This window comes from Bos mutus, chromosome 26 (assembly GCF_027580195.1).
Source record: "Bos mutus isolate GX-2022 chromosome 26, NWIPB_WYAK_1.1, whole genome shotgun sequence".
NCBI classification, from domain to species: Eukaryota; Metazoa; Chordata; class Mammalia; order Artiodactyla; family Bovidae; genus Bos; species Bos mutus.
Genome location: NC_091642.1, coordinates 17,923,348 through 17,943,030, shown reverse-complemented (window position 1 = coordinate 17,943,030; position 19,683 = coordinate 17,923,348). Strand labels below are relative to the sequence as shown.

At 47.9% G+C, this 19,683-nt stretch overlaps 1 protein-coding gene across 8 annotated transcripts in view; it reads right to left on the bottom strand.

The window, feature by feature from the left end:
• NRAP (nebulin related anchoring protein) overlaps positions 1 to 19,683 on the bottom strand; it is a 75,662-nt gene that overhangs the window by 21,730 nt on the left and 34,249 nt on the right. For 7 of the 8 annotated variants that reach the window (XR_011462754.1, XR_011462755.1, XM_070363472.1 and 4 more), the window contains 11 exons: positions 18,144 to 18,242; positions 16,735 to 16,839; positions 14,787 to 14,894; positions 12,773 to 13,084; positions 11,559 to 11,663; positions 8,452 to 8,550; positions 6,128 to 6,232; positions 4,926 to 5,033; positions 4,264 to 4,377; positions 2,390 to 2,587; positions 347 to 451 (listed from right to left, as the gene is read on the bottom strand). Coding sequence is in view for 6 of the 8 variants with exons in the window: in XM_070363472.1 (XP_070219573.1) it covers positions 347 to 451; positions 2,390 to 2,587; positions 4,264 to 4,377; positions 4,926 to 5,033; positions 6,128 to 6,232; positions 8,452 to 8,550; positions 11,559 to 11,663; positions 12,773 to 13,084; positions 14,787 to 14,894; positions 16,735 to 16,839; positions 18,144 to 18,242 (1,458 nt within the window). In the remaining 2 variants the exon portion in view is untranslated. The remainder of the gene's footprint in view (positions 1 to 346; positions 452 to 2,389; positions 2,588 to 4,263; positions 4,378 to 4,925; positions 5,034 to 6,127; positions 6,233 to 8,451; positions 8,551 to 11,558; positions 11,664 to 12,772; positions 13,085 to 14,786; positions 14,895 to 16,734; positions 16,840 to 18,143; positions 18,243 to 19,683) is intronic. The other variant, XM_070363475.1, reaches the window with a different exon arrangement.

Here is a 19,683-nt window from a genome sequence, read left to right as displayed (position 1 = left end):
GCAGGTGACTGGCTTGAGGTCACACAGCAAATGAATCACCATCTGTGTCTCCAAAGCCTGCTGTCTTTTCACAAGCCACTCTTCAAATGGATTCTGGGAAAGTACATCTTACGAACCAGTGAATAATTCTCGTATGGTATTAATACAGGACCTGACCCGGAATCTGCAAAGTTATCTTACGTACCACCCTGTCTGAATGGAGAAGAGAGTAAGGGGAGAGGCTGGGTGAGTCACCATGGCTAACAGTGTAGCATCTAATTGGCTTTAATAAGACACACTGATAGTAGTTTAATCTCTACTGTGGAATATACTTGACACCCCCACCCCATCCTGGGCCCCCAGTTACCTCACTGATGAGTTCAGATGCTCTCTTTCTCCCTTCAATCTCTAACGTGCCTGGAATGACGCAGGCAACACCCCGCATAAAGTTCAGGTCCGACCGGTACAAATTCTACAAGGAATCAGAAAAACCAAACTTGTGGAACAAGGAAGGACCCACAACAGACAGCATCGTAATTAGAACTCAAGGCCAAACCAGCCTCTCCAGACACATAATACTCAGCGAACGCACACAGGCTTCTGAGTAAATGCTCATTAGGGAAACAAAAATGTAGGTCAGAAGAAAATAATTCTGCTGTCACTCGTCTCTGTAGCTGTTAGAGGGGTGCTCAGCAGATTTTTATTTTCATGTGGGCTATCAAAAAATAATCGCTGGAGCGGATTGTGGTTAGAAAGTCAGCTGTCTTGGGGCAAATGTGGAAATGATTTAATAGGTCTTCAAAACAAACCCCAGCAGCAGAGGGTGGCATGAATTAATCATGGGTTAAGAAAGAACTAATAAATGAATCCAGAATAATCTGACAAAGCCCTGAGTCTGTTGGGGTGGGGGCAGGGGTGTGTACCTGAAGGGTCTGGGCTGACAGTTTAAAGAGGGCCTCAAATTCACTCCCCTTCAGCCACCAAGGCACCCCCTGGGCATGCCTCCTTCCAATTGCTAAGGCAATGGGAGGCAGGGACAGTCAGGGCTCTGCGCAAGTGACAAACGGGCCCCTTAGCTGAGCGTGGCGGCTTGCTAGTTCCTCCAGCTGCTCCTGGGTTCCTGACAGTTTATGTCACTCAGTAAACGCCGCACACGGGCAGAAAATTCCATCAGACGACAGCAACCCAGATCTGAGCGCCACTCAGCTCTCAGGCTCTGCCAAACCAGAAAGCAGGGTTTTTTTTGGGGGGTGGGGTGGGGGGGGTGGGGGAGAGCTTGTTTTATTTCCAACTCAGGCCCCTTACTTGCAAATCTCCCAGCAATGGAAATGCAGCAAGCTGGGGGATAAGATGAGCACCAAAAAGGATGTTGCTGCCTGTTGGGAGATACCTCCGGTAAGTGAGGAAGTTCTTCAACACTTCCCGATGCTCCCAGGCCTGTCTGCTTAAGAAAATGGGCAGGATGAGCTAGAAACGCACTTGTAGGGAGTGTGAAGGCCTCTGGAGATCCCTTGGGAGGGCCCAGGGATGGTCTCTGGGGCCCTGATTTCCCTGCCCTCTGTCTCACTGGCTCAATGGACATGAGTTTGAGCAAACTCCGGGAGATGGTGAAGACAGGGAAGGCTGGCATGCTGCAGTCCATGGGGTCACAGAGTCCGACATGACTGAGCGACTGAACAACAACCGCCCAACACTCTCCTCTGCCTGAATTGGGTTAGTTCCAAAGGGGCTCTGAGCACCTCTCCTGGCAGACCTCAGGCCTCTTCAGAAGACGGGTGACCCACATACGAGGCTCCTAGAGGAACCCCCAGCCCAAACTGGACCAGAGACAACACCACTGACAACTCCTGAACATGCTAACCGTGAGCCTCGAATCTCAGCACCCCTTTCTCAGTTATAGTTCTGTGATCTCGCATGAGCTATTTCACTTCTTTGAGACTCACTATAGTTTCTCTGTAAAATGGGGATAAAAACTATTGAGTTATTTTGAGTATTAAAAGAGACAGTGCTTGTAAATGCAACGCCTAGAATTCAGCAGAAATACTCAATAAGTTGGAGAAGGAAATGGCAACCCACTCCGTATCCTTGCCTGGAGAATTCCAAGGATAGAGGAGCCTGGCGGACTCCATAGGGGAAAGTTAAGTCCATGGGGTGGCAAAGTCGGACACGACTGAGCGACTAAACACACACTTAACACACTCAATAAATTGATACCATTACTAATAGATTTATGTGACTGTGCTTCTGAAGAGCAAGGCAGGAACAACGGCAGCAATGCTTCAAAAGAAACCCCAGATATAGGATTCTTCATCTCTGGAGCCCCCACCGAGCCAACAGGAGCTTGTGGGTCACTGCCTCACGGTCAAATTTAAGAGGAAAAGAGCTCGACGAGAGAGGCAGGTCCCCTTACCTCACTCTGCAACTTGTGAGCTCTCTTGGCGCAGCTGAGCCTCAGGTCCTCAGCCAAGGACGTGTACTGGGGGAGCGGGTGTCTGTAGTCCTGGTCGCTGGCCAGGGTCTGAGCCTTCTTGGCATGCACCAGGGTTACCATGTCCAACGGCAGATGGAACTGCGCCTTTGAGTGTTCAAAGTCTTTCTTGTAATTCACCTAGATGGGCAGACAGATCGACAGTTATTTCAAAGCCGCCGTTTGCATCAGGGCCATGAGGGAGAGCAATGTGCTGGGACTGTCCCAGGTGAGCCCCGAGGGGTGTTCTTAGAAGGGCCGGTCCTCCGTTCTTATGGGCACTGGCTTAATAAACAGGACTCATCTCTAGGTCCTGCCACTCGCCACTCTCAGCTCTTGGGGGTCATTGATTGGGATGACCCAGGCTCAGGGTTCCCCGACTTGGGGAAAATACAGAAGTTCAAGGGGCAGATAAAATGTCAGTGGTTCCCTAGTTCAAGTCGAGATTGTCTCTCTTTCGAAAAGCAAGAGGAGGCATAGCTGAGCTGCCTCCTGCTCCCCAGCAATTCTTATCATCCTCTCAAGTTCAGACTGAGACACCAGGGTTTCTCCTCGTATGCTAGCCGATGGAGAGCGTCTTCAAGCATTAAACAATGACATCCTAGTAAATCTGGGAACCGAGAGCAGTGGGCGGATGCTTGAAAAGCCAGTTTTGAGGGATGAGTTCCCAAGAGCCCAACATGCATCCTGCAACGGGAAGGGGGAGGCCTGTTTGTAGACCTCAAGCTCCACCCCAGTCCTCAGAGGAGCTGTTTGAAGATCCTCGAAGCTCATTCTGGGCTTTCTGGGGAGTCAGATGCATAATCGCCATCTCTTCTTCCTCCAGCCTTCCCACTGCCCTCCAAGCTCTGCCCACTCCTCCCTAACCACCCACCTGCACTTCTGCTCATCCTCCCCCAACCCCTAGAATACAGTCACGGACAATTCAGGTCCAATCCCACCCCGGTATGGAAAGTGGAAAGAAATGTTAGAAACAGGGAAACTGAGCCAGAGAACATGTGAAGCTGTGGAGAGAGCATGCGATGGACAGCTGGCTCCATGTGCAGCTCTGCCCCTTTGCAGCCGACCTTGAGCAAGGGACTGAGACACTCAGGGCCTAGGTTTCCTTATCAGTAACCAGGATGAACAAATGATGTTCCTAGAAATAAGTTTATGATTAAATGAGACACTGCGTGTTATAGTGTTTAGTCCTCTACTACATGTCGGACAGTATTAGATTTCATCCCACCCATTAGCCAACTCACATATGTGCAAGGGGATACCACACACGTGTGTGCCAGCACTCAGAGGATCAAAGTCAAGGGGTGCAAACTCAGATGTCACCAGGAGCCAGTCAGGTAGCATAACTGAGTGAAGGAGGAAGTGGGTGAGCAGGGCTGGGCTGCATGACCAGGAGGGCACAGATCCCTTCTAAACGGGGCTCTAAGTAATCAACTTCAATGGTAGCCTTGAGGAATCCAGGCCTGGCTTCTGCACAGAACTTTAAAACTTTCATGCCAAGTTTCCCATTTTGAAAAGTCTGCAATTAATCTTCTCTGCAGACCCAACAAAATACCTCTGCAGTCCAAAATCCAACCCACAGGCCTCCATTTGTGGCTGCTGGTCAAAATCATAGAATGAAAGAATCAAAGAATGCTCAATCTCTCACTTGACAGAGGAAGAAGCTGAAGCCCAGAGGGGCCAAGGGTCCTGACCATGCCACCCAGCTAGCCGGGACAGAGCCAAAATCCACAACCAGAAGGACGAAGGACATCTGTGGGCTGTGCGTCATCATTAGGTTTGGGGGTCCAGGCTCCACTGAGTTCTCTCCCACTTACTTGGCTCTGCAGAGAGCTCGCGTACACTGAATGCGCAAGGCTGATATCATCTTCCAAGCTCCGGGAGCCGAGCATCTGCCCTTTCATTTTCTCAAATGCCTCTTTGTATTTGTACTAAAGGGAAAGAGAGCGGGAGAGAGTAACAGCTCAGGGACAAGGGACACGGAATGGAAGAGGTGGGTATTGGGCAAAAAAATGTTTTGTTCTTTTGACAGTAACTGGGTGAGTTAAAAGAAAAGGCGCGGGAGTCGTCAAAAGGCCGGTTCTTTCATATGCAAGCCTCCCAATGACTAAAGGGCTGGGATATGAAATGGCAGGACATGAGAGTGCTTGGGCGGCCCAGGCTGGGAGGAAGGTGGGTGCATTGTCACCAGTCTCTTCACATGGACTGGCTTTAGGAAAGCGCTTGGCGGAGGGTGCGTTTCATCTGCCCGGGGTCCATAGTTATAGGCCAGCATCAGCTTTGTACCCGGCTAGGGGATTTTTGTTGTTGTTGTAAGGCATGTTCTTTCTCACCGGTCGTTATCTGATTGCCCTGACACAGTCAGTTGGGGATAGGAAAGGGTATTAGCTACAGGCAAAAGAAGGCAGGGGTTAGGGGCAAAAGGAATACAAATGGGGGAGTATTAAACATTGTCACAGGACTGTGGGTGGAAGCTCACATCACTTATAATTTCGCCAGAAGCCTTTGCTGCCTGGAATGGAATGGCATCCAGTCTCAGCTTATAGCCACCGTCTCGAAGTTTGCTCCAGGATTCCTTATAACGTGTCTGTTGAGAAGATGGGCACCAATAAAGACCTTTCCTAAATTCCCACGATCAAAATGAGAATCTGGTTTCTTGTGGAGTGCTGCCCCCAATTAGGAGACGCAATGGCACCCTACTCCAGTACTCTTGCCTGGAAAATCCCATGGACGGAGGAGCCTGGTGGGCTATAGTCCATGGGGTCGCTAAGACGACTGAAGCGACTTAGCAGCAGCAGCAGCCCCCAATTAAGAGATCCCTGTGGTTCAGCAAAAATCAACCGAGAGCTGGAACCTGTCTCGTGTCCAGCCTTGGAGGGGGTGCCGTGGGGCTGGGGGTGGGGTTTAAAAGGCAAGAGCTCTGGAGTCAGAACCAGATTGTTCTGAACAGCAAGCTGATTGGAAGGAGGCATGAGGCTGTAGGTGCACAGCTCCTGACGGAGAATCAAGGGGATTCGACTGTCTCCACTGAAGAAGAGGCAAGGGTTGCTGACAGGGATGAGGGAAGGAAAGAGCTCAGTCTCCCAAGTCTCTCTTTGGCTGGATGTCTTCACCTATATTCTGAGGCTATAGAATATAGCTTCGTGTAGAAAATAGGGCTTCACCTATATTCCAGCCCCTCAGTATAAATGCCCTTTGTACGAAGGAAGTTTTCCCAGTCTCATCCTTATCAATGTGCTTGGCTCTTCTGCACGACCAGCCACAGTGTGCAGGGTCCAGTGGAAAGGAAAACATGGGGCCCCTTGTTCAGGAAACTCGCATATTCGGTGACAGCAGAGCATTAAACCGAGAGCTGGAGCGCAGGATGCGTCCAAGCACAGGTGCAGTGCCATTGTGCAAGTCCGGGATCTCCCGTAATTAAAACCAACGCCCCCTCCATCAGGGCTTCCCTGGTGGCTCACATGGTAAAGAATCTGCCTGTAATGCAGGAGACCCAGGTTCGATCCCTGGGTTGGAAAGATCTCTTGGAGAAGGGAATGGTTACCCACTCCAGTATTCTTGCCTGGAGAATCCCATGCACTGAGAAGCCTCGTGCATTACAGTCCGTGGGGTCGCAAAGAGTCGGACACAACAGAAAGACAAACACTTTCCCTTTCCCCTCCTGATATTCCCCAGCCTCACCTCGCTGATATTCATGGCATTCAGCTTGGCCAGCAGGACTTCAGGGAGGTCAGTGGTCTGCGTGTAGTGATGCTTTAGGTTTTCTCCTTGCTCTCGGTACAACCTCTGTGGATGCAGAGAGATTTTGCATTAAACCCAGAAGCCTCCCCCACGCAACCATCGGCCAGGTTACCCTCCAGGAGACAAAGGCACTGCCGCTGTTCCCTCCCCGTGGAGACAGGATCTTGGGTGTCCTGCCTCCTCCTGGACGGCACAGTGATCCTCACCTGTGCGGATGACATGCACGTCACTCCCTCCCAAGTTCTTCCCATCCCAGAACATGACAGGCTGAAACTTGCCCTCTCAGTGAACACTCCCCTTGGAGCACACTGCTGAGATGGGTGTCAAATGAGAGAACGAGGTCTGGTTAATCTCTAGGAATTTCGTTATTAACTATGAGCTAGCTTTTGAACTGTGGTATTGGAGAAGACTCTTGAGAGTCCCTTGGACTGCAAGGAGATCCAACCAGTCCATTCTGAAGGAGATCAGCCCTGGGATTTCTTTGGAAGGAATGATGCTAAAGCTGAAACTCCAGTACTTTGGCCACCTCATGTGAAGAGTTGACTCATTGGAAAAGACTCTGGGAGGGATTGGGGGCAGGAGGAGAAGGGGACGACAGAGGATGAGATGGCTGGATGGCATCACTGACTCAATGGACGTGAGTCTGAGTGAACTCCGGGAGTTGGTGATGGACAGGGAGGCCTGGCATGCTGCGATTCATGGGGTCGCAAACAGTCGGACACGACTGAGCGACTGAACTGAACTGAACTGAACTGAGAAGAGGACATGCGGCTGAGGATGAGATGGTTGGATGGCATCACAGACTCAATGGACATGACTTTGAGCAAACTCAATGGACATGACTTTGAGCAAACTCCAGAAGATAGGGCAAGACAGGGAAGCCTGGTGTGTGGAGTCCATGGGGTGGCAAAGAGCTGACACGACTGAGTGGCTGAACAATAACAACAAGGAGAGGACCTCAAAATACAGCAGGCACAAGAGAGAATGGTTCTTCCACAGCTGAGATTTTCCCTGGGCTTACCTCCATCCTCCCCTCATCCCTGCCACCTCAAGGATTCTTATGCTAATTAATAAACCTCTTCCCAGTGGGTTGGGTGGGTCTGGGGCTCTGTCCATCCAGATCTCTGATCTGGGCTTATGATAATTCTAGCAGTTAGCAGTGACACATGGAGTTGGCATCCACCACCGGAGAAAGTTTCTAAACCAGGCTTTTCCATCCCAAATCTTATTAGACGTGTCCAAGTTTCTACGTATCACAGCACTGCCCCCTAGAGTTGGTTAGGATAAGGAAAATGCAGGTTATCTTTTTTCTCTTCCTACACAAGTTCTTGTTTGACCATCTATGTTTCTCAGAATTAAATTCGCTTCTGACGGGCTGATTGTCAAGACATAATAAATTTCTAAACCCATAAGTCTGTAAACCATCCCATAACATATTCAGATAGGCACTCGAGCCACCTCAGAATGTCTTTCGAATACGGCACAACAGGAGTAATTTCTTCAATTGGGAAGCAACGGAGACATTTGGCAACTCCTCCCTACCAAGGTTTGTCAATTTCCCTCGTGGCAAGTTAAGAGGTCTGAAGATATTTTAAAGGCCTGTCTGTCCTGCGCAATGACCCAGGGGCCCCTCTCAGGAGAATCAGCCAAACAGGGCTAATCCTGCCTTAACGTGAATTTTTAGAGGACCTTGTCATTCTTCCCAGTCTCCAAGGAACTCTGCGCTGAGAGGGCAAAAGGCCAGATTTTGGTTTCACTTTATAAAGGGAAGATGGGAAATGGCTTGAAAGTTAGTCTAATGTACATAAATCAGATCCAAATCACTTTCAAAGTCTTTAGGGGAATTCAGAAAGCCAAAATTCCTGCCCTGGGTCCCAAGAAACCCTAAGCATTCCAATTCCTAAGTATTCCAATAATCAAGAATTTTGCCTCAAAGTCCCATTTCTGAAAACAGTGTTTCAAAACAAAAAGAAGGGGAAAAGGCCTTAACCACAGACAAATCCTGGAGACATGCAAATGGGAAGGAATGAAAGCTGGGGGCATTGGGGTGGTGGAGCCCCACTTGGCAGCTAAGAGCAGTGGTAACACCCCATTTGCATCCTGATGAAGAAGCACCCCTGCTAAGGTGAGTCTCAGCAAAGGATAAGAAGCTCCTTCATCCTTAGAACAACAGAAGGAGCAAGCCAAGAACCCCTCAGCTTCAATCGCAGGGTTGAAAGAAGAGCCCACTCTTAGAGTCATAATGTATATACATTATCACTTACATCCACTGCTTGGGTATAACTAATTCTGGCCTGGACCATCTCCGGAGTGTCTTTAATACTGGTAAACTTCAAAGCATCTGGATGCTGCCGGTACTTCTTCTGTTGAGCAGAAAAAGATCAAAGCTGTGAATTTTGTGCTGCTCTTTCATGCCATTTGAAAGAGAAAATCATAGGTTGCTTGAGATTAGAGTGAATTTGTGAACATAATTATTATTCGGTTTCCTCCATCTTTATAGCCTAGGTGCCTTCAGGTTAATATTTGTTTCAATTTAAGAATAACCTCATGTCAATTAACATTAAAGTATTTCTACCTGGTGCAAAGAAAACATCTCAAAATTAGATTATATGGGTAAAATACTGTAGGACACACACTTAGGAAAGGATTCTTTATGTAGCCGTCAGATACTGTCTTGCAGTTGTTTACATACCTTAGTTTGGGTCTCCCAAGCAGGAAAGAACATTCATAGCTACATTTATCGTTGAAGCTTTCTAAGTTCCTTCCACAAAAGAACTTGGAAGAGGTTATCACAGTCAAAACCCTTACTTTAACAGTCAGTGACTGCACAAACCGGTTAACACATGCAATAATTCTATAAATGTTATAATAACAAGAAAAAGAGTGCTCTTATTGAAAGGAATCATCAGACAATTTGAAAGAGACTGGAACAAACAATAAGGGTTACAAGAAATACAAGTGCTAACAAAGTCTGAGATACCCAAGTTTGAAATATTCTGACAATCATGCTTAAATTAATTCCTGTTTTTTTTTTTTTTTCAATCAAAGTACAGTTCCAGGAGAGTAAAACAGTTGCTTTCTTAATGGAATTATGAAGTATATCCTTTATCCAATCAAACAATTATTTTAGAAACACTTCCTTTAGGTTGGATATTTGTATACTGGGTTATCTTAAGAAGACAGTTAAATGTCCAGCTGAATTTGGTCCATCATTTGTTTTGTAAATAAAGTTTTATTAGAACACACTTGTGCTCATTCATTTACATGTTTATCTATGGCTGTATCTGGCTACAATGGTAGAGGTGAGTAGTTATAACAGAAGCGGGGTGGCCCACAAAACCAAAAATATCTACCATCAGGTCCTTTATTAAAAAGTTTGCTAACTCCTGGTTTAAATGACACATGTGTGTGCATCTGTGGCTCTTTCACAGAGCCTGGCATTCCATCTGAAAACTAAGAAATCAATTCAATTTGACACTAAACTGGAAACATGCCAAACTGGAATGAGATGGTTGGGAAAAGTTGCTGAAAGATGTCCTTCCTAAAGTCTGAAGACCTGTATAAAGCATGGAGAGTCCCCTGGAATAGGAAACGGCAACATGCTCCATTTCCTACGCCATGGACAGAGGAGCCTGGTGGGTTACAGTCCATGGGGTCGCAAAGAGTTGGACACAACTGAGTAACTGAGCACACACAAAGCACGGAAGACAAGCAAGTTTGTTAAATAAGTTTGCAAAATGGGTTGGAAAATTAAGACCACTATAGGAAGGATGGTTCCAAAAAAGATCCCTTGTCTTCCAGACTTAAATACACGAAGGAATCATCTCAAAGTCTAAATCATGTGTACAACGGCCTTTATTTTTATGAGTGGGTCCAATATGGAGAGTTTGGGAGCATGAATCTTCAATTCTAAATGTGTTAAGTTTCTCATGTTCACCCTCCTAAGGGAGCTTCTCCTTAATAAGACTGAATTATTTAATACTCAGGGCAGTACAATCTCTACAGAACTCCCAAGGTCTTCTGAGCCTTGAATGTCCACTAACATTTCTAAAACTTAGGTCAATCAGAGCAAGGCCATTTTTGAAATCAGCTCTGTGACACATTGGGCTTCCCAGGTGGTGCTGGGAGACACAAGAGACGCTGGTTTGATTCCTGGGTGGGAAAGATCCCCTGGAGGAGGGCACACTCACGCGAAGAGTTGACTCATTGGAAAAGACTCTGATGCTGGGAGGGACTGGGGGCAGGAGGAGAAGGGGACGACAGAGGATGAGATGGCTGGACGGCATCACTGACTCGATGGACGTGAGTCTGAGTGAACTCTGGGAGTTGGTGATGGACAGGGAGGCCTGGCGTGCTGCGATTCATGGGGTCGCAAAGAGTCGGACACGACTGAACTGAACTGAACTGGGACCAAAACACTGTCAAGGTTGAAGTCTCCAGGGCCTATAGTCATTATGTCTCCTCCTCACAAAGGAACATCCAGAAAGACCAGGCTGCTGAGCAAGTGCCTTCCGAAGCAGACATTACAGAGTGGATTTGGCTCATCGAGGGTGTGCAGCCTCTCTGTGAATGTGAGACAAAGATGACTCTGATGTGTCCAGCCGGGGCAGTCACTCCACCTTGCAACAGTGTCTGGAGGCATATTTGGTTGTCACGACTGGGAAAGAGTGCCGTGAGCGTCTAATGCTTAGAGGCCAGCGATGCCGCCAAAAGCCCTGCCAGGCCCAGGAGAGCCCCACAACAACGAATCAAAATGTCCACAGGGCCAACGTCAAGAAACGCTGACCTAGTCTTTAAAAGATCTGCTCAGGGATACTGTCCTAGAAAGGGAGGAAAGGGTTCCTTTCAGAAGCCTGTGAGTCCAGCCAGGGTGGCTGCAAGTAGACAGCAGTGAATTTCAAACAGAAATGAGACCCTCCAACAAAAAAAGAACCGTGTCACATGTTCGACACCACGTGAATATTCAAAAACTGTTTACACTGCCTGCCTCGGAAAGAAAGAGGAAGAAAATGTGCGTGAAGTCACCAAAGGGCTTTCTGGGTGCGATAAATGTGTCTTTTTATCATCTCTCCCGTGTTGCTTCATTAAAAAGGTAAGTTGGTGGGTAGCAATCGAGCTCTGTTTGATTGTCATTATTATTCATAATATCATTTGTCACCCACTTTGTTTTTGCCAGGGCTCTCTGGGCCCCTACTGGGGTGTGTTTGGTATGTGGTTTTCCTCTAATTACCGGCCCTAGTCCGGGTTTGGAGGCCTTTCATGTAGCTTTGCCTTTTTCTTTGCCTTTTGAGTGGAAATTATTTTAATTTTATACAGAAATGCCGCACGCCTAATGCAGCCAGGCCCGCTGCACGCTGTCAGGGAATCTCACCTCGCTAATGAGTTCTCCTGCCTTCTTCGCCTGCTCCACATTTAATGACCCGGTGGCGACCCAGCCCGTCCCTTTCATCCACTTCACATCTGCCCTGTATTGGTTCTGACAAAGGAGAAAGGGGGAAAAAAAGGCAGGCCATTGTTGGTGTGCAGACATTTAAAGGGCTATTAATGGCTCCCCAATGCCACCTTGGTGCCAGCTGAGTCAAATTAGATGCCACTTTTGTCTTATCCATTTCTGCACAGTCACAGGTAGGGCTCCAAAATGTAAATTAATTTCTCCCTTAATTGGAGCCGACCCGCGGATGGTGGCTTTAGCCCCACCCGACACTGCTGGGGGTGAAGCTGGACGGAGGGGGGCCCCCATCAGTCGCATCCCTCATTACAGGTCCACGGCAACCTCAGGAAGAAGCGCGGCCTTATTGTCTGCTTTCCCCGGTTTCTTGTTTAAAATGACACGCAGGGGAGAAGAAAATGAGAATCCACAACGGAACCCGGGTGGGGAGCTATCTGAGGGAATTTCACAAGACATGCGAGACTTCCCACGGTGCCAATTCCTTCTTAAGAACCTCAGCGCAGGGCAGCAGGGGAGGGATTTCTCATTTCTTTCTTTGCCATGGAAGGAGTAATAGTTTTAATGGAAAATCATTTATATGGACACATCTCTGAAACTAGCAGATCACCTCTCCATCCTAAAAGAGCTCTACCTGGAAGGGTGTGTCTGCACTCCCCCCAGCCCACCTCCAGGGGTGACAGTCTGACTGTCGCTGACCTGTCTTTTCAGTTCGCCAGTCAACCGAAGACGAAAGAACACGACGGGGAAGGCGGAGAAGGGTTGTGGAGGACTAGCAAGCTGCCCTTTCTAAACATGGGACGACTGACCTGGGCCTGAGTACCAGGAATGCTCTCTCCACGGGCAGGTCACAGTTAAGAATGTCACATATACATCCCCTCGCCAACCCAGCAATTAGGAGAAACATAGATAACCTATGTCCATCAGAATGCCAAGAAGAAAAAGGAAGCTGTATAATTTTCTGTTTGGTAGTACCGAATTTAAAATGGACATAGTTTTGAGTAAAATTAAGGCACTAGGAAGCTTAAATGTTTCCCCTGAGGGATCCAGAAACAGGTATCTCAAAGTATAGACTATGTCCTGAAGGGTTTGGGAGACACTAGTGCACACACGCGCACACACACACACAAGGAGCTTACATCACTCTGTAAACCGTAAGCCTTCTTGGCCCATTCCACCTTCATGTCTGTGGGCAAAGCTGTAAAGTGATGGGATGCCGTCTTGTAGCCTATGTCTGTGGCTAAGTGCTGAGCCTTGCGGGCATGCACGAGGTGGATCATGTCCAGGGGGACGTGGCACTGAGACTTGGTGTCCTCGAAGCCCTTCTTGTATTCCAGTTCACTCTGGAGCTTGGACATTTGCAGCGAGTGGCTCATTTGCGAATCCCCCTGGGCACCCTGAGCTCCAATGAGCTTCCCTCTGGATTTTTCATAATCTTCTTTGTACTTCACCTAAACAAAAGAAAGAGAGCAGGGGTTCCTTAGCAGATATCTCCTAAAGGAATTAAGCATCAAGTCACACAAGAAAGTTAAAGTTATACAACAGGACCTATCAGAATTAGTGTCATAGAAATTGTGCCTCCTTTGAACAACTGATATATTTCCTTTCATCAAATATTGAAAAAAAAAATTACAACCCATTATTTCCCTTTACACCTGTACTGCCAGAACCTCAGAACTAAACTGAAAGTTCAGCTATCAAACAGTCTTCTCCCCATTTCCTGGGGAAAGTCCACCTTGTCTCTATATTATTTGAGATTACTCTTCCTGGGTTTGTTTTTAAGTGGCCTGTTGCTTTCATGAAAGCCATTTTGTAATCTTTTTTGATAACAGCAAGAATAGTATGGAAAGTCATCATGAAATGAAAAAGACACAGAATACCTAAAACACAACTGCTATTTCAGAAAGATGTTCAAACGAAAGACAACTGAGGTACGTGTAAATATTTAGGAGTTACGGGGAGCAAAAGGAACACACTGGCCTGAAAAAGAAACACTAGATCTAGATTTATGAGGATCTGAAGAAAGAATAAATATGGAAATGCTTTGAAAACTGTAGCAGGATGCTGGTGTGTGGCATCATTTCAACATCATCATTACTGAGGTCATCAGGAGACATGGGCTCTACTCTCAAATCTGCCAAGAAGAACAACAGGATCACTATCCGCCACAATTTATTGGCAGATAGTGATCCTTGGCTCATTGAACATTTGCAATGAGCCCGGGATGGTATAAATCTGTGCCACTCAAAAGTGCATCTATAGACAAGTGCTGGTTTGTGATGAGACAAAGGGCTTGTGTCATAATGTACATCAACCACATTGCCAAGCCATTGTTTAGTTCAGCTGATATCTATACACATTTATGGGTATATTTTTGTGTGTATATATATATATTATTACATATACATACACAATAGATACAGAATGTACACACACACACACACACACACACATATATATATATATATATATATTTGGGGGTTTTTTTGGAAGCAAGACTTTCTTGATGAAGGAAGCAGTGAAAGTGAAAGCTGCTCCCCAGGTCTCCTGCATTGCAAGCAGATTCTTTACCGTCTGAGCCGCCAATGTCAGGCAATCTGGCCTAAGCTCCTTATCTCACATCGGACTCGTAGTAGACAGCACTGGACTACAAAACACTTAACCCACGTCAGTGCATCCCCTTTCCTCATAACCGTTTTGCAATTATCAATTTACCCGTGTGTTCACTGAGATTTTGAAAGGTGGGACAGCCTACCCCAAGTCACAAGCTATTTGGTGATGGAGCGGGGATTTTACCCCGAGTCATTCCAACACCTGAGTCTGTACTCTAACCTCAGCAGGCCTCCACATCCCTAGAAAGTCATGGAATGTCTCTGGGCATCAGTTTACCTGTAAAATAAGTGGTTTGGATTACTACTCACGCTACTACTAGTGATAACACCAGTTACCACTTACCAAAAACAAGTGTGCGGCAGGCAGTGTGCTTGACACTTACACGATTATCTCACTTCAAGATGGTCATACTTATCTCCATTTTACAGATTAGAATCCTGAGGCTCAGAGAGACTAAAAACCTGCCAGGACACTTTCGGAATCTCCCAGATATAGATGTCAGGATTCATGATGCCGAGTGCAAACTGGGGACTGACTTACCTCACTGGCCAGGTCCCTCTTGGCTTTGGCTGCCAGGAAGGCCAAGGAGTCAAGACGCAGATCAAACGCTTTCGCCTTCTGGTTTTCCCAGCTACTCTTATACAGTTTCTAAGGGTAGGAGAAAAGAGATCATCCTGAAGTGAGAGGACTTCCTTTAGACTCTATAACAGCTTCTCCAGGAGGCAAACACCCATTACATCCTTCCATAGAAACCCTGAGACCCAGAGAAATTTATAGCCTGAATATAACCAGGCCTTCTTGTTCCACCTTTTGGCCTCTTGCCTTACAGGAATTTGGCTGAAAGAAGCAGACACTGAACTCCAGAAGCCCTGGAAAATACTAAGAGTCTTCATGGAAGTCTAGTGACAGGTCATAGGTGGAATGACACCGCGCAACACACTGCAGCACTTCTGAAGAGTCTGCTCCCCGCCTCTGTCTGCACACCCCACCAGCCCAGCAGCTGTTCCTGGTGCACCCCTTTCTCTTTCTGAGCCCAACCTCTAGTGCATGTGGGTCTTTCCTTTGCTCCTCCCACTTCCTGTCCTGCCCCCACCTCCAGATTTCAAGTTCTTTCTTCTGGAAAGTGAAAGTGGCTCAGTGGTGTCCGACTCTTTGCGACCCCATGGACTATAGCCCACTAGGCTCCTCTGTCCATGAGGTTCTTCAGGCAAGAATACTGGAGTGGGTATACATTTCCTTCTCCAAGACATCTTCCCAAACCAGGGATTGAACCCAGGTCTTCTGCATTGCAGGCAGATTCTTCACCATCTAAGGCTCCCTCTCTTTCTGTGTGTGAATCAATTTAGCTTCTGTTTCTCCTTCCCATTCTCCCCTCCTCTCCCAAATACCTGCATCAGGACCCCAAAGACCTGGGAGACCAGCAGAAGAGCCAAGAAAGGCCCTTCCTTAGAAGAAAGAGAAGAAAAGTTGGAACTCCGCAAGCTTTTGTGCCTAAGGAATAACTGCTCTGAGCATGCTCCTCCCTGTGCTTGCCGTATATCAGCTCACTGAGACTTCGGGGCAACCCAGTGTAGAGGGAAATAAGCGTGCCTTCATTTGCCAGTGGGACCACTGAGAGCAAAGAAATTGCCCACGGTTGCATACCTGCTGCTGCTGCTAAGTCGCTTCAGTCGTGTCCGACTCTGTGCGACCCCAGAGACGGCAGCGCAGCAGGCTCCCCTGTCCCTGGGATTCTCCAGGCAAGAACACTGGAGTGGGTTGCCATTTCCTTCTCCAATGCATGAAAGTGAAAAGTGAAAGTGAAGTCGCTCAGTCATGTCTGACTCTCAGCGACCCCATGGACTGCAGCCTACCAGGCTCCTCCGTCCATGGGGTTTTCCAGGCAAGAGTACTGGAGTGGTGTGCCATTGCCTTCTCCGGTTGCATACCTAGTAAGTGCTAAAAACCCAGAGAGTTTGGAGCCAATTTCTGAGCTCTTTTTCACTCCCTTCTCTATCACTATTCTTATGTTGTTTCAACTCCAACCCCAGAATAACCACTGCCTCCTACTCCACCATATAGCTGATGCTCATTCCTACCAAAGGTTGTCTGCACGCACACACGCGTGCATGTGTGCATGCTCCATCACTCAATGGCATCCGACTCTTTTGTAACCTCAAAGACTGTAACCCACCAGGCTTCTCTGTCCCTGGGATTTTCCAGGCAAGAATACTAGAGTGGGTTGTCATTTCTTCCTCCAGGGAATCTTCCTGACTCAGGGACTGAACCAGCATCTCCTGTTTGGCAGGCATATTCTTTACCACTGAGCCACCAGGGAAGCCCCTCCCGCCCACTAATACTGGTGAGTTTACAACGACCAGATGTATACAGGCAGCCTCAGTGGACACAGACACACTGATACAGCTGGTGGGCTTTACAGATCAGGTGCCTACATACAGGAAAGTAGAGCCCTCAGCACGCCTCCCCTCCCTGCCACCCCCGACTGTACCTCGCTGAGATTGGCAGCGTTGGCTCGGGCCTGTAGGAAGAGAGGCTCGTCTTTGCTAATGCTGTACTGATGGACGGACTGCTCATGCTCTGCCTTGTAGGCCACCTGTTGGGAGAGAACACTGGGTCAGGAGCAGAAGGCAAAGGAGGAGGTGGCTGGCTGCTCGGTTCTTCTGGTCTTACATGGAAAATCCATTACAAGATCAATAAGGCCAGATGCTGGCTGGCAGCATGCAGGAAATGAGGCTTAAGGCAGAATAGATGACTAGGGAATGAGCAGCAGCAGTGAGCCGCTGGGAGGAAAACGTGGCCAAGGGACCAATCTGAGAACCCCTCTAAGGTTCTCATTTTCCCTTAAAGAAAGTGAAAATGTTAGTCGCTCAGTGGTGTCTGACTCTTTGTGACCCCATGGACTATAGCCTGCCAGACTCCTCCATCCATGGGATTCTCCAGGCAAGCATACTGGATTGGATTGCCATTCCCTTCTCCAGGGGATCTTTCTGACCCTCGAACCTGAGTTTCCTGTATTGCAGGCAGATTCTTCACCATCTGAGCCATCAGGGAAGCCCCATTTTCCCAGGAGGCATCAACTTCCCCAAGCTGTTCCCATCCACAGTGTCTATGGCCACACAAATGACCCACTAGAGGGCTAAGATGAACATGGACTCCCCAAGTGTGAAAAATAAGAAGTATCTCCTGCCTCCTGCACCTCAAGATCAAACCTAGCACATCCACAGGTAGTGACACCTGGAAAGCGAACAGTGACCAAAAAGGCAGCATGAGTGAACATCTTCTCCATGGAAACTGAATCACTCCTGCTCTTTTTCTCTTCCCTTCTCTCCCACTTCCCAGCCTGTTTGCATGCAGTGGATTTCTGCTGACTCCGAATTATGTTTATTGCATCCTTCCTGGCAGATGTATCTGAACCTTTAGAAAGGAGAGCGAGGGACGTCCTGGCCAGATGGTAGCACTACGCCTGCTCAGCTGTTGATCCCTAACGTGTAAATAACATATGCGGTGTTTCAGTTTTCTACCTTCCACATTTGAGTGCAAGTGGGCATGAAGTGCACCATCTCACAAGCAAATGCTATCCTCCTCTAAGATAACTCTCTACAGGCTCCAGAATTCTGGAGTCCTTGATGAGGGAGAGAAGGAGAAAGAAAGAAGAAGGAACTAGCGTAAAAACTGAAAAAGAACAATGTCAGCTGACGTCTGTCCTTAACAAACAGAGGAGAAATACGGTGAGTACGGTAGGGAGGCCTGGAAGCCCGTGGAAAGCAGGCTCCAGCCTATTTAAAGGGAAGGCTCTTTGGCTCCTGGCTTGTGCCTGGGCAGCACCTGCTGTGGTCCTGGAGGTGTCCAGGCCCGTGACACAGCAGGTCGCAGGAGAAAGGGCAGCCCAGGACTCACCCCGCTCTGCAGTTCCTGGCTCTTCTTGGCATGCTCCATCTGGGAGCTGTCGGCCACACTGGTGAACTTCAGCTCATCCACCCTCTGCCTGTAGTTTTTCTGTTTCCAAAGAAAAGAGACTCAGTAGCATTAGATCGGGCTGTTCCCACCATCACATACATGCAAACACCCACATACTTTCTGTGACCCAAGAATTTTCCCAAGGGGGATGGTCCAGCTATTCCTTTAGCTTAAAGAGGACCACTCAGACCTGAGACTTTCAGCCTGGTGAGCTTGTTTTAGTCGCTTCTACTGAATGGGGATTTGAATCTTCACTTCAGTGAACCCTGTGTGTCACCGTGAGCCCTGGGATGGATCCATTTTGTAAACTTAGATCTGACATAGGAGAGCTGAGTGGAGGGAACTTGGACTTGATAGCCATGAAACCTGAGGTCCAAATCTCCCCAACCTCTTTCTGGCTTCATGGCCTTGGGCAGACCCTTGGATCCCCTGGGCTGCTCAGGCTTGGACTGTACAATGTGGGAAACAATACAAGCTGCTTTACTGCGGGTGGTGCAAAGGCTTCAAAGCCTCCCTTCCCACGAGGGGAGTCCTTGGACAGAGTAAGTGATCACTGTGCTCGCAGTCACTGTTATTCACAGTGCTGTCAGGATGTTCCAGGAAGTATTGTGAAAGGAAAGGCCAGGAGCCACATCCAGAAGGCAGGTGGCCAGGTGGGTTCTGCCCTCACAGCTCTCCGTGTTCCAGATTACTGAGGGCTTGTCTTCCTCGTGTCCCCATCTCACACCCACAAAGCCACTGGCAAAAATTACATGTGCTAATTCTGTTCCCCCACGGGGCCTTCTTGTCCTTCCTGGAGGTTTACTTCCTCTGGCTTTTCCATTGGAGTTGCCAAAGCTGATGGGAAGGGAAGATCTGAGAATGGCCTATTGAACAAAAACTTGTGGGGAGATCACAGGTGAGCAGAGCCCCCAGTGCCATCAGCAAGAGGATTGCTGATACCAATTGAAGCACAAATAAGGATTGGAATATTGAAAGTTTTGAACTTCCTCCCATGAGGAAGAAAAGAAATTCTACAAAAAATATTCCAAAGAGACTTGTACTTTCCCTTTCTCATTGGAGCATGTTGAATGGGAAAACCCCTTCACCACATAATTAAAGGAAGTCACATTGCCTTTCCATGGTTGGAAATCCCTGTGTGTCCCAGTCTCTGCATTGGTCAAATCAGAAGTGCCGAGTGAGGAGCCAAGAACCCACCCTGCCCAGGGCAGAGCAGGGCTATGAGAAAGGCAAAGGAAAAGGTATCTTCTTGGCCCTTGAGGAGCTTAACAATGAGTCAGTACATGAGTGAGATGGGATCAGGCATGCCTAAGGCATAAGGTCCCCTTACCACACACCTGTCCAAGACAAATGGGGCTCGGCTTGTACCACTCGGATTTCAATTGGTCTCAAAGAAGTTAAGTGATGGGAACCCTCAAGGGTATTCTCTTCTCTCTACCTTCCTTATTCAAACACCCTAACCTTGAATGTGTCTGTCTGA